Genomic DNA, 13,405 nt, shown 5'->3' with positions numbered 1-13,405 from the left:
GATTGGGAGAGGGAAAAGGGGAGTTATTTCTTAAGGGGCATTGAATTTCTGTTAAAGGTAAGGAAAAAATTCAGAAATGCATAGTGGTGATGGCGGCACAACATGGTGAATGTAATTAATGTCACTGGATTGTACACAATAATTTCTTTTTTTTTTTTAATTTGCCATGAGGAAGAGAAGGAATACTCTAAAATCTGAGAGCTAAGATCAATTACTTACAGTTTGGGCCCAGCAAGGAACTGAAGGTCTGAGAGAGAAGTTATGGAGCTGAGTTTGGGAAAACAAGCAGAACTTAAACACACAGACAAGAGGAGCTCCAGGCTCTTTTTTTTCCCCCTTAAAAGAATAAGAAACATAGGCACAGAGGCTGTAAAGTGGGAGGGTGGGAGCAAGGAACTCTGGGTGGTTCTGTTTGGCTGCAGGGTACCATGAAGGAAGGACTGCAGAGCAAGAAGAGACTGGAACGAAGGAGGCGAAAGACCTTGAAAGCCAGGCTGAGGGTCTTGGCTTCTTTCTGCTGAGTCATGGCTCTCAGCTGGTACACCGTGGCCCAGGGGTGTACCCCAAAACTTCCTTCACAGGAGGGCTGGTGCCCAAATTCTGATCAATGCCTCGTAATTCATTTCTGACTCAACTAAACATACAATTATCACAGTGAGGCCTGTCTGAAGGAATGCTGAGCTGAGTGGATCAAGCAGCAGGCAACTGGGGGGAGGGACAACGTGGGATGGTTGAGAAGCAGGAAAAGCAGTATAATGTCAAGGCAGTGCTAAGGAAAAACTGAGTGTTTGCCACAACAGGTGAGAACTTTGTCGTCTAAGTATATAAAAGTACGATCAGGACAGTACACAGTTCCTCTCAGACAGGGACCCTGTGCTGCCATTAACCAAGCAGGTGATACCATTAACTGTGAATGCTTTTATAGACCATCAATATATAATTACTGCCAACCACTTTACAATGGTAAGTTGTTCACTATGGATTGAGATCCCAGCTCTGCTGTTCACCCTGGATCACGTTTGTATACCTCTCTGTCCCTCTGTTTTCTCATCTGCAAAATGGAGATGCTAACAGCAGGAGGAACCTCATAGGGCTGTTGTGAGGACTAAATGAAGTAATGGATGAGAAAGCACTTAGCAAAGTGCCTGGCACAGAGCAAGTGCTTAGTAAATATTAAATGTTCTTGTTATTTCACTTTCTTCATGTGGGCCATCCAAAATCCTAGTATTCAAAGCTGGAGGGAACACGCACACCCAACGTATCCTGTGAACCGTAGAAGAGGGGGAGCCCTGACACCCAACGTATCTTGTGAGCCGTAGAAAAGAGGGAGCCCTGCGGGTGCCTTGGGACTGGCAGCCTGTGTCTACAGATAGCTAACTGTAGTGTGATAATGGGCTATATTTACTGAGCACCGACTGCATGCCAGGCCTCTCCTGAAGCAAGCGACACACATGACATTTGGCATGAAGCAGTGTAGGGAGAGGCCAGAGGTAGGAAGATCAATCCAGAGCCAGGCACAAGGTAAGGAGAGCTTTAATAGGTACGTGTAATATACAGAAGAAGAGCCAAGAAAGGTGGCAGATGCCAAATGGCACAACAGGAGGACAGGCAGGGAGGCTAAGGAAGGCGGAAAACCTCTCCAGAGCCTGAGTAGCCAGAGAGACAGCAGCGCACATGTGTGTACAACTAGACACGATGGCTGCAGTTTCATAAGTGACCCAAAATACAGGACCCTACCCCAGAGAGATCAAGTTGGGCACTACAACTTGATGCCACTGAGATCATGAGTTACCGTCTGATAAAAATGAATTCTTGAGAATTTAAAAATAAAGAAATGCCACAAAACAACTGACCTCAAAACATTTTTCATTCTTTGCTTGGTGAAGCAGGCTAGCCATACCAGGAAGCAAAACTGGAAAGATGAAAGTTTCCAAATAGTCTTTGGGGCAACCTAAAATAAACAAACAAATCCCAATGACAATCCCAAATGGCCAAAGCTAATCTGGAAGAAATGTCTGACGGTGAACCAACAAAGGTATTGTCCATTTACAACCGATATGACCTTAAATGTTATGCTGTACTCCAGTCTGCTGAGCTGGGCTGTATTAAAATGTTCTGTATTCATTTCTGAGGGTGGCTGTAACAAAATACCATAAACCAGATGGCTTATGAGAACAGAAATTTATTATCTCACAGTTCGGGAGGCCAAAAGTTCAAAGCAATGTGCCAGCTGGGTCATGCTCCTTCCAAAGTTTCCAGAGGAAGATCCTTTCTGGTCTCTCCCAGATTCTGGTAGGATTCCTTGGCTTGTAGCTCCATCTTTACATGACCATCTGTCTGTCTCTCTGTGGCTCCTCTTTCATAGGACAGCACTCAAAATGGACTAGGATCCACCCTATTCCAGTACGATCTCATGTTAATGTAAGCGATAACATCTTCAAATACTCTAATTCCAAACAAGGTCATGTTCACAGCTAGGGGTTAGGACTTCACCAATTCTTTCTGGGGGTCACAGTTCAATCCATAATAGTCCCTCTAATCCTCTGTAGTCTACCAAGCAGGTAGGCCAGGTCCCACCCAGGGCCAGGCCCACCAGCTCTGAGAAAGAAGCAGTACAGGGGCTGAGAGAGAAAGCTGCAGTGTCGAGTGTCTGTTTCCTGTCTCTCTGGGGCTGACCCCACCACTGCTCCTTCCAAGGTATGTGCACTTCTTGAAGTTTATCTGGCCACTCCCATCCCCGCCCTGTGGTTTTGCACTGCTATAAGCCAAAAACCATAAAAAATGAAATCTCACTTTTTTACTTACATGTTTTGGAATCCATTGTTTTCGATTTCACCTGAGGACAAGGCGTCTGTGAGACCATGGTGAAATGGGGAACTGAAAAAAAGTGCTCTCTATTGAAGCCATGGAAAACCGTTTCTGCCACTGGCGAAACCTGCAGGGGACAGGGAGTCAACTGATATAAATAGCACAAATAATTGAAATTTTTTAAAACAACCTTACAAAAGAATAAAATTCTATGAGGCTTTAGGTTCAGGGGCACAATGAGTACACACCTTTGTCTCTCTTCTCAAGACATGTATAAAATAGCGGCCAAAGAATAAATCCCTAATAGAGAAGAGAAAAGGAGTACAAAGAGAGGATGAGAGATTTCCAAACATTTCTAAAACAAACAGGGACAGAACTTGTTGACAGGTAAGAAAGAAGAAGAAGTAGCAATCCAGAGTGTACAGGAAGGAACTGCCCTAGAGGACAGGAGTCGATCTCCCCCTGCCCCCCAGAATGCCCAAAGGGCTCAGTGCTCAGAGTTGACAGGTATCACAGAGGACAGCAATGAGAAGGGGGTGATAAACAGGAGGTTAAGAAAATCTGGCTGGAGCTCCACTGGCCTACCACCCTATATTCTTCCTCCTCCCACTCCTGCCCCTCTCAACACACATGAAGCTAAATTCACAGCAGCATTTTATGCCTACCCACACCCCCAATGAAGGACTCTTCTGTGAACAAATTTAACAGTCTGGGAAGGGGTAGAATTACTTAGGGCGCCGTAATGGTGGCCAAGAGCGGCGGGGGGGAAACCCTGATGTAGAATCAAACTATGCTTTGATTCTTACCATTTATTTGGAGACCCCTGCCCAACCACAAAGACAATCTGGTGGTACAGTGGTTAAGAGCTCAGCTGCTAACCGAAAGGTCACCAGTGTGAGCCCACCAGCTGCCCCACGGGAGAAAGATGTGGCAGTCTGCTTCTGTAAAAATTAAAGGCTTGGAAACCCTGTGGGGCAGTTCTACTCTGTCCTATAGGGTTGCCATCAGAATCAACTAAAAGGCAAGGGGTAAGGGTGCCCAATCCCAAACTACTAACTCCCTGCTGCTCACCCTGAAGAAAAGTCTTATCCCAGGGGACAACCACTGCCCAGAAGTTTCTATTCATAGAAGAGGCCCATCTAGAAAACAAACCCACATGTACAACTGCAGAAGAAAACTTCACCAACTCTGTAAAAAAAATCCACTTAGGCCCCCGTTTTTAATTTTGAATAAACAATCAATGTTCTCGAAACAGATAAAGAAAATCAACAACATAAAAGACAACACTCAAGATACACAAACAGAACTGACCCTGGGAGAAGCACGAATAATTTAGGGAAGAGAATTGTCATTAGTATCTTCAGAGAAATTTGAGGAAGTAAATGAAGAACCACAATCACAGAACGAGAAAGTCCATAAACATGAGAATGTCTATCAGAGACAGCTGCTGTAACAGACCACAAATCTAAAGGCTGGGGTTTTAGTTCCAGCCCTGTGACCCTGCTCAAGTGCCCTTATTTCTCAGGACCTCACTTTTTTGTCTTACATTCCACTAGGTCCCTGTTTTATTCCAAGGTGCACTTTCTGAGGGCCTCCCTTCCTGATTGCCCTGTCCTTGGCCCTCTCTCCTTGACAGTCTTCATCTTCTTCACTCTGGCAGGCAGTAAGAAGCTTGCTGTGTCTGCAACTGTCCCCAACACGGGCATAGTGCAGAATCCACTGTGAAGGCCTTTCTCATCCAGGATCTCATTTGGGCTCTACAGAGACCTTGTGAGTTCATCGAGGATTATCTGTCCCATTAACAGATGCAGAAACTAAGACCCAAAGAAGTTATATGATGTACTTCAAGTCATGCTGTTAGTAGTAGAAAAAGGATTGGCACCAAATATCAGATTCTCGCTCCAATGCCTTCCGCTTCGCCCCTCCCTAACTCATGACACTGTCTGATGGTCACCGCTGTCAGTGCTCTTCTCATTGAAGAGCGAGCCATTCACTTAGGTCAAGGCCTGGATGATACTCACATTCATCACAGCTTCTCGTTTGACTTTATATCTCTCTGGAAAGGGAGGCATCTCTGCTTCATACTCTAAGGGGAGAAGAAAAAAAACTTCTCAACTCCATAATTCATTTCAGTTTGTGATGTAATTTCCTTCCCTCTGAATAAAACAGTCCTGAAATTTATTTTGGCTGGTGGTTTACCGAAATGAAAAACAACTGGTCATTCCAGGTGAATATTTAATGTGAACCATCTTATTTTAAATGGACAAGAGATGACTGGCCTCTTGCATGAAAGAGTGAAGGCTCTATGGGCAAGTCTGCAACTCTTCTCCCCAGAGGACACACTGCAGATTTTGCCCAAATGTTATGATAATTACAAGGGAATCAGAGAGTGGGAAGGGTAGTTAAGGGAAGTCACTAATAGCAAAAAGGGAGAACATGATGAGAGGGCAGAAGTGGGGACAGAGGGAAGATGGACCATCCCATGCAGCCACAGGGATGGGCATGAAGGTAAGATTGACAGACTGGGGGTACCTGGAAACCCTGCTGGCATAGGACTTAAGAATTCAGCTACTAACCAAAAGGCAGGCAGTTCGAATCCACCAGGCGCTCCTTGGGAACCCTATGGGGCAGTTCTACTCCGTCGTATAGTATAGGGTCACTATGAGTCAGAACTGACTCGATGGCAATGGGTTTGGTTTTCCTTTTTTTTTTTTTTTCAGCTGGACAAGGAATCCCATAAACCTTTCCTACTCGTAAGCAGCATCAGCATCACCTGAGAGTTAGAAATGCAGCATCTCAGGCCCCGCCCCAGACCTGCTGAATTCGAATCCGCATTTTAACAAGATCCCCTGGTAACTTGTAGGCACATGAAAGTTTGAGAAGGCCTATTGTAAATGCCAAGTTTCCCATCCTGGCTGCACATTATAATCACCTGGTGAGACTCTGATTCAACAAATCTAGGGCAGGAGCCTGGGACTCAGTAGGTTTAAAGCAACTCAGCTGATTCTAATTTTCAGTGAGGTGGCGAACCATTGCCAGGTTTCCAGGGGATCACAGCTGACTTGGAGAGCCTGACCCAAAGAACATGCCATTCAAGTTCTCCTTAACTCCCTGAGCTAAGAACTCTCGCTGGGAAAGGGACAGAAAATGCTCATGGGCTATATTAGTTACAACCCTAAAGGAAAGACTGGTAAAACTATTCCTGGAAAGGTCAATGTTTTAAAGGCAATTACATAGTCACTTTGCAGTGATGAGAAAAAAAAGTTTCTGGGCAAGACAGTATTGATGGAATAAAATTTTACCGTGCACAAGTTTTAGCCCATTAATTAGTTACTTATCAGGTAGGATAACAGTTCTCAACTTTTTTTTTAGCTCCTTAGAATCAGGCTGGGGCACAAGTAAGTCGGGCTGCAGATTATAAGCAATTTCGATTCCCTGAAAGGTCGGCAGTTCGAATCTACCAGTTACTCCTTGGAAACCCTATGGGGCAGAATCAGAATCAACTCATGGCAACAGACTCAGTTTTGGTTTGGTTTTATACCAGCTGTATTCATTTCTGGAAACACTGGTGACGTAGTGGTTAAGTGCTGTGGCTGCTAACCAAAAGGTCTGCAGTTCGAATCCGCCAGGTGCTCCTTGGAAGCTCTATGGGGCAGTCCTACTCTGTCCTATAGGATCGCTATGAGTCGGAATTGACTTGACAGCAACAGGTTTGGGTTTTTTTTTTTTTTGGTATTAATTTCCTATCATTGCATAACAAATTTATCATAAACTTAGTGGCTTAAACAATACAAATATATCATTTCTCAGTTCCGGTGGGTCTGGAGTCCAGGTAACGGTCTCATCAGGCTGAAATCAAGCTGTCAGCCAGAGCTGTGGTCTCATCTGAGGCTTGGGGGTCTGTTCTCACTGGTCAATGGGAGAATTCAGTTTCTTGTTCTTGTAGGTCTAAAGTCCCACTGTCTTGCCGATTGTTAGCCAGGGATCGCTCTCAGCTCCTAGAGTCTACCCATTGGGTCCTTGTCACATGGTTTCCTCCAAAGGAAGTTCACAACACGGCTGTTTGCTACTTCAAGGCCAGCAAGGAGTCTCTTCTGTTTAAAATCCCTCTAACTTCTTTTAAGAGCTCACCTTACTAAGTGAGGGCCACCCATGACAATTGCCCCAATTTCAAGTCAACTGATTAGGGACCTTAATTACATCTGGAAAATCCCTTCACAGCAAGAGGAATCACAGCAAGATTAATGTTTATTTGAATAACTGGGGGGTGTGTACTCCAGCAAGCAGGGATCTTGGGAGCCATCTTAGAATTCTGCTTACCATACCAGCTATAGCACTGCCACTATTTTTTTTCCCCTCATGTAAGCATGTAAATTCACTCCCTTCTCCCACTGCCCTGAGAATCACTAACATAGTATGAAAATTGCTTATTTGGGTTTAAAATAACATTTTTAGCTTTGATAACAAAAGCAATACATGCTTATTGTGGGAAAATTTCAAATCACATGGCGATATCTCATTTAGAAAGTAAAAGTCACACCTAATCCCATTCCAGTCCTAACTCACTGTTAGATTTGGCATAGATCCAACCAAATCTTTTTTTTTTTTCATGCACTCACTAACATATGCATCAACATGTTCATTTAAATCTCCCAGACTAGGCCAAATCACCCAAGTATGAATCCTTATATATAACCCTGCTGCTTTTTTATTTATAACACAGATCAGCTTTACCCTTATCTGAAATTTGTAAAAATGAATGTCTCTTCCAGTAGACTGTATGTTTTATGAGGCCAGGACCCAGGTCTGTTTGTATTTACCATCATATCCCCCAAATACTTGCTGAATAAATGAATGAAAGTGCTATTATATCACAATACAGTTCTGCAAGTTACTCTTTACCCTTTATCTACTTATTTATTCATAATTTTCAGCTCACGATGAGCCAGGATGTGTTCTAGGTGTTGAATCTTGGCTCTCTTTCAACGGTGGTACATATATTGATGTGCCATATTGATTTACTCAGTGAACTCTTAGTGGGCATTTGAGTAGTTTACAATTTGTTATCATGAAAAACAATGCTACAATGAACATCCTTATATATATATATATATCACTGATCGGAATAACAGTGTTTTTGTAGAACTAATTCTTAGATGTGGAATTTTTCAGTCAAAGGAAAACAGAACTTAAAATTTGGACATTGTCAAATTTCCCTCCAAAAAGATTACAACAATTTCCGCTGCTGATAATGAGTCCACCTGTTTTCTCTCTAGGGTATTGTACTAGTTTCCTAGGACTGCCATAACAAAACACCACAAACCGAATGGCTTTTAAGCACAGAAATTTACTGTTTCACAGTTCTGGAGGCAAGTCCAAATCAGGGTTTGGGCTCTGTCAATTCTTTCCGAGGGTTCTAAGAGAGGAGCTTTTCCATGACGTTTTCCCAGCTTCTGGTAGCTCCAGGCATTCCTTGGCTTGCAGCTGCAGCAACACATGGCGTCTGTCTCCCTGTCTCTGTGTGTCTTCTCCTCTTTCATAAGGACAAGTCACATAGAATTAGGAGCCACTCTACTCCAGGATGACCTTGTATCAGCCTAACTGCTAACATCTTCAAAGACACTATTTCCAAACAAGGTCATGTTCACAGGTACTGGGGATAAAGACTTCAACATATGTTTTCAGGGGACACAATTCAGTTCATAATAGGTATTAACAATCTTATACATATTTAAAATGATTTTACTTTTATTTGCATTTTCTTAATTATTAATTTTCCATGTTTTTTTTTTCCCAATGAAATCCTCTAGGGGTTCACTTAAACTTGATGGAAAAGATACAAATATTTTCATCCTGTGACCACAAGAATATCCAGGTGGGATGATGATTATATAGAAGTATGAGAAAATATGTTATCTTCAGAACAATCTGATATGTTCGTAATTTAGAGCCGCTGTAATGTTTAAGAGATCTAGCATATTTCAGAATTTGTCAGTTTCACCTTGTGACGTCAATTTGAAATACGTAATTGATTATAGACTGGTGCTTCCACGTTGAAAGGCATAAGAGAATTTGATTGAGTCTGTAAAGAGTACTGAACTCATTAAAACATCTTGCTTTACCACATCTGTAAGTTTCATTCATTAGATTTCTAAGAGGTGCTTAGAAAAATTTTGTCCTGTTTGGCATTAGAAGTGCTTAAGAAAATCAGACACACTGAATTTATAAATGTAGATTAAAACATTCACAATCTTTTAATTACCTAAGTTTGTAAATTGGGTTGTTTAGGGGGATTTCATGTTATATGCACGTTAAATGAACGTTAAGAACAAGTGAAAGTCATCGTTCTTTGTACACAACAAAGGCAACATGCTGAGAGAAGCCAAGCAGAGCCTGGACCCTTGTTGGCAGAGTGAAGCCCTTGAGCCAAACTTGGGATCGCTCACCTTCCTACCTCTGAGATAACTGAATGTCTTAGGACCCTACAGGACAGAGTAGAACTGCCCCATAGCATTTCCAAGGCTGTAAATCTTTACAGAAGCAGGCTGCCACATCTTTTCTCCCAGAGAGGGTAGTGGGTTCGAACTGCTGACCTTTTGGTTCTCAGCAGAGCACTTAACCACTGTGCCACCAGGGCTCCTTCATCGCTTAGGCCATTATTAGTCAGGCTTTCTGTTACCTGCAGCTGAACATGTTCCTAGCTAAAACAGCAATTAAAATGCAACATTTACCGAGAATGGCCTATTGGAAAGGTATGACCCAGTAAGGCGAAGCAGCTAGAAGTGAATCTGATGAACACTTAGTGGGCATATCTATGCAATGGATTGTACAATGTGCTGAATAGGGCAGAAGTGCTTATATTCTGGTGAGGGAGATGTCTAGTAAACCAATGGCTATGTGATGAGAAAGGGCCACCGTAGGGGCTGCACCCGGAGCTCTGGGAGCAACAGAGAAGGGGCTTCTAAATAAACCCAAGGAATTATGCAAGGCTTTCCAGAAGAGGGGCTACTTGGGCCCCTTGAGTCTTGAAAGATAAAGAGATGAGTACAAAGAAGGCAGCGATGTTCCAGTAAGAGGCAAAGCACGTGCAGAGGCGCGGAGTGGAACAGGATGGCACACTGGAAGACGAGTTTCGTGTGGCTGAAAGTACAGAGTAAATGGAACTGGTACAGAGGTTGTTAAAATGCAGAGTTCAGGGACTTGCTCCTCAAGGAATCTAACTCATCAGGTTGAGACACAGCCCAGGAATCTGCATTTTAATAAATATCTAGGAGATTCTGATGTTCTTTTGATGTGTTCCCAGTCCACACTTTCAAGCATCCTGGTACTGTGCTTAAGGGCTTGGACTCGAGGGTCGAACAGACCAGAGTTTTAGCCTGGTTCTGCCACTTGGGTACGTTTCCCAACCCGTCTAACCCTCAGTGTCTTCATCTGTACAGTAGGCAAAATCCTCATCGTGTTGCTGTAAGGTTTAAATGGTAAGTAAAGCTCCTAGTACAAGGCCTGGCATATAAAGAGCAGCTCGGTAAATATCTGCCATTATGATGGTTTAGGTGAGTATGTGATGAAGTTAGAAAAACAGAGATCGGAGCGTGAAGGGGTTTATATGCTAAGGAGTTTTATTTAGCATGAAAAATATAAAAACCATTGCAAGTCATGGCATGCTGTGGTCAGATTTAAATTTGAGAGCTTCCTGTGGCAGATGTGGAAGATGGTCTGGAAGGATGCCTGCCCCAATTAAGAGGTTACAAGTCATCAGCAAGGAGTGGTAAGGGCTTGATCTAAGGCAACAGACAGAGGGTTGGGGCGGGGGGAGTGGTTGTGAGACGACAAGCAGCTAGAATCTACAGGGACTGGCGAACAAATGTGGGGATCTTGAAACGTAAAAGGAAAGCATGGAAGATGACTTCCCGGTTTCTGGACTGGGCAACTGAATGACGGTAATGGAGAATAAGTTGTCGGACCCTAGAACAGTGCCTGGAACCATGCCTGGCCCAGCATTTAAAACAACTCCTGGCATGAGGCAGATACTTATTCACTGAACATATGAGAATAATTTCATTGGAGTGATAAGGTAGTCTTCACTGAGTTGATATGGGAACGAGAATGAAGGTTGTGTGAACAAGGGTAATGTGTTCTTTCCAGAAGCTCGGCTGAGAGGGGGACAGGGACGGACAGGGCTAGAAGAGGATATGGGGTTAAGGCAGAGGTTTTCCCTAAGATGACAGGCCAGAGTGTGTCTGGAGGGAAGAGCCAGCAGAGAAGTTAAAGATGTCAGACAGGAGGCAACTGAAAGAGCAGAATCCTGAGCGGCACCAAAGCACAGATGGAGGGCTGGGTTGTGGGTAACAGTATGAACACTTCTTCCAATTAAGACAGAACAAAAAAGGATATGTGCAGATACAAATATGTTCCCAGGTGTAAGGAAGCTGGAGGATTTCCTTCCCACCTTTCAATCTCCTGACTCTTTCTGAATGCCTCTGATATCCACCAAGTGTTATCACGGAACCATAGAGGACGGAGGTAAAAACTTGGGAGGATAGGCATGGGAGATGAGAGCAGGGACTGATGGGTATCGACCGGTGAGCAGTGCTGAGAGCCAGCTGGTGTCATTTTTCTCCAGCTGTGCTCAGTTGCTGTGCTAGAGGAGCAAGAACCGATTCAGAACTGATCCATGCTGGTATCCTGGATGAAGGGACAAGATTATACAGTTCTCAACAGCGTTGAGGGTTGATACGATAGAACATTTAAGGTGATTAAGTGATGACCCAACAGGGCTGAAGATGTTGATGAGAGTAATAATAGCAATGTTGAAACAGAACACTGTAAGCTCTAAAATTCTGACTCAGTCTTGGTTAAAACCGTGATCAAAATCATAAGTCACAAGCCACTATAAAATTTACTTGGCAGAAAAAGTTTATTGATACAAGTGCTTTTGAGAATACAAAGCCCTGAGCTAGCTGTCACTGAAAAAATAAGATTTACAAATAAGTTATCACAAAGGCACCAAAACAAAGCAAAAAAACAACCCCCTCCCCAAACCAACAAGCACTAACCAGATAGGACAAAGGTCTTGTTTAAGTTAGATATTTACATATTCTGTACCTTGTCTTCATGAAATTGAGTTGGTGGCAGGTTTGTTTACTGTGATAATTTTCTTTTTTAAATGAAGATGTTCTAGTGGGATGTAATTCTTAGCCTCAAAGCTAGAACTCTTGCAAAGTCTGTTTTTTCATGTTCATGTTGAGGAAATGTATTTACTCGCCATACGTTTGTATAGAAAATCGCATTTGTTAGAATGTTTGCTTTACGAATTGGGTTTACTCATCTAGGTTGTAATAATCATCACAGTGCCAGTGTGTATAATTCATTATCTCTGACCTCATTAACTTCATCTTGTAACTCTATCACTTTACAAGTGGCATCAAGCCAGTGATTTTCAGAGAACATCAAAACCGTTTCTCCCTACAGGCTAGTTTGACCAAAAAAAAAAAAAAAAAACTTCCATGATTCTAAATTACAGCACAAAGCACTGTGGCCAACAACAAACCTAAAAAAACAAACACACTGCCGTCAAGTCAATTCCAACTTAAAGCAACCCTATAGAGTAGAACTGCTCCCTAAGGTTTCCAAGGCTGTAAGTCTCTACGAAAGTAGACTGCCACATCTTTCTCCTATGGAGTGGCTGCTGGGTTCGAACTACCCACCTTTTGAGTAGCAGTCAAGTGCTTTTAATCACTGCACCACCTGGGCTACTTGTAAACAATAATGAACATTGACTGAGCACCTGCTAAATGCCAGGCACTGTGCTCAGTACCTTCATGTATATTCTCTTACTCAGTCCTCACAACAGCCCCGTGAGGTAGGTATAATGACTGTTGTTGTTATTACGTGCCATTGAATCAATTTCAACTCATAGTAACCCATGTGACAGAGCAGAACCACCCCACAGGGTTTTCTTGGCTGTAATTTTCAGGAGAGCAGATCACCAGGCAGTTCTCCCACGGAGCTGCTGGGTGGAGTTGAGCCACCAATCTTTTGCTTAGCAGCTGAGTGCTTAACTATTTGTGCCACCAGGGCTCCTTAGGTATAATGATTGTTGTTGTGTGCCATCGAGTCAATTCTGATTTACAGCGACCCTATATGGCAGAGCAGAACCGCCCCACAGGATTTCCTAGGCAGTTATCCTTATGACAGCAGACTGCCAGGTCTCTTCTGCCATGGAGCAGCTGGTAGGTTTGAAACACTAACTTATCAGTTGGCAGCTAAGCACTTTAAGCACTTAACCATTGTTACTCCACCAGGGCTCCTTACATATAATGATTGTTGTTGTGTGCTGTCAATTCTGACTCATAGCGACCCTATAGGTCAGGGGGTGGAGGGGTGCGGGGGAGGAACAGCCCCATAGGGTTTTCAAGGCTGTAACCTTTAGGGATGCAGACTGCCACATCTTTCTCGTGCAGAGTGGCTGGGGGGTTCAAAGCGCCAACCCTTCGGTTGTTAGCAGCTGCTGGCTTAACCACTGAAACCACCAGGGCTCCTCTGTAAAATGATTACCCACCCTCGTTAATTGATGTGGTTAAGCAGCTTGCTCAAC

At 43.4% G+C, this 13,405-nt stretch overlaps 1 protein-coding gene across 7 annotated transcripts in view; it reads right to left on the bottom strand.

The window, feature by feature from the left end:
- Window positions 1–13,405, bottom strand: part of IQCK (IQ motif containing K) — a 271,465-nt gene that overhangs the window by 256,086 nt on the left and 1,974 nt on the right. For all 7 annotated transcript variants that reach the window (XM_049904899.1, XM_049904892.1, XM_049904893.1 and 4 more), the window contains exons 2-4: window positions 4,830–4,894; window positions 2,806–2,935; window positions 1,854–1,951 (exon numbers count right to left, since the gene is read on the bottom strand). In XM_049904899.1, coding sequence (XP_049760856.1) covers window positions 1,854–1,951; window positions 2,806–2,935; window positions 4,830–4,880 — 279 coding nt within the window. In that variant the 5' untranslated portion in view covers window positions 4,881–4,894. The remainder of the gene's footprint in view (window positions 1–1,853; window positions 1,952–2,805; window positions 2,936–4,829; window positions 4,895–13,405) is intronic.

This window comes from Elephas maximus, chromosome 12 (genome assembly GCF_024166365.1).
Source record: "Elephas maximus indicus isolate mEleMax1 chromosome 12, mEleMax1 primary haplotype, whole genome shotgun sequence".
In the NCBI taxonomy this organism is placed as follows: Eukaryota; Metazoa; Chordata; class Mammalia; order Proboscidea; family Elephantidae; genus Elephas; species Elephas maximus.
Note: the sequence above shows the minus strand (reverse complement) of the source record. Positions and strands in the feature narration are given on the sequence as shown.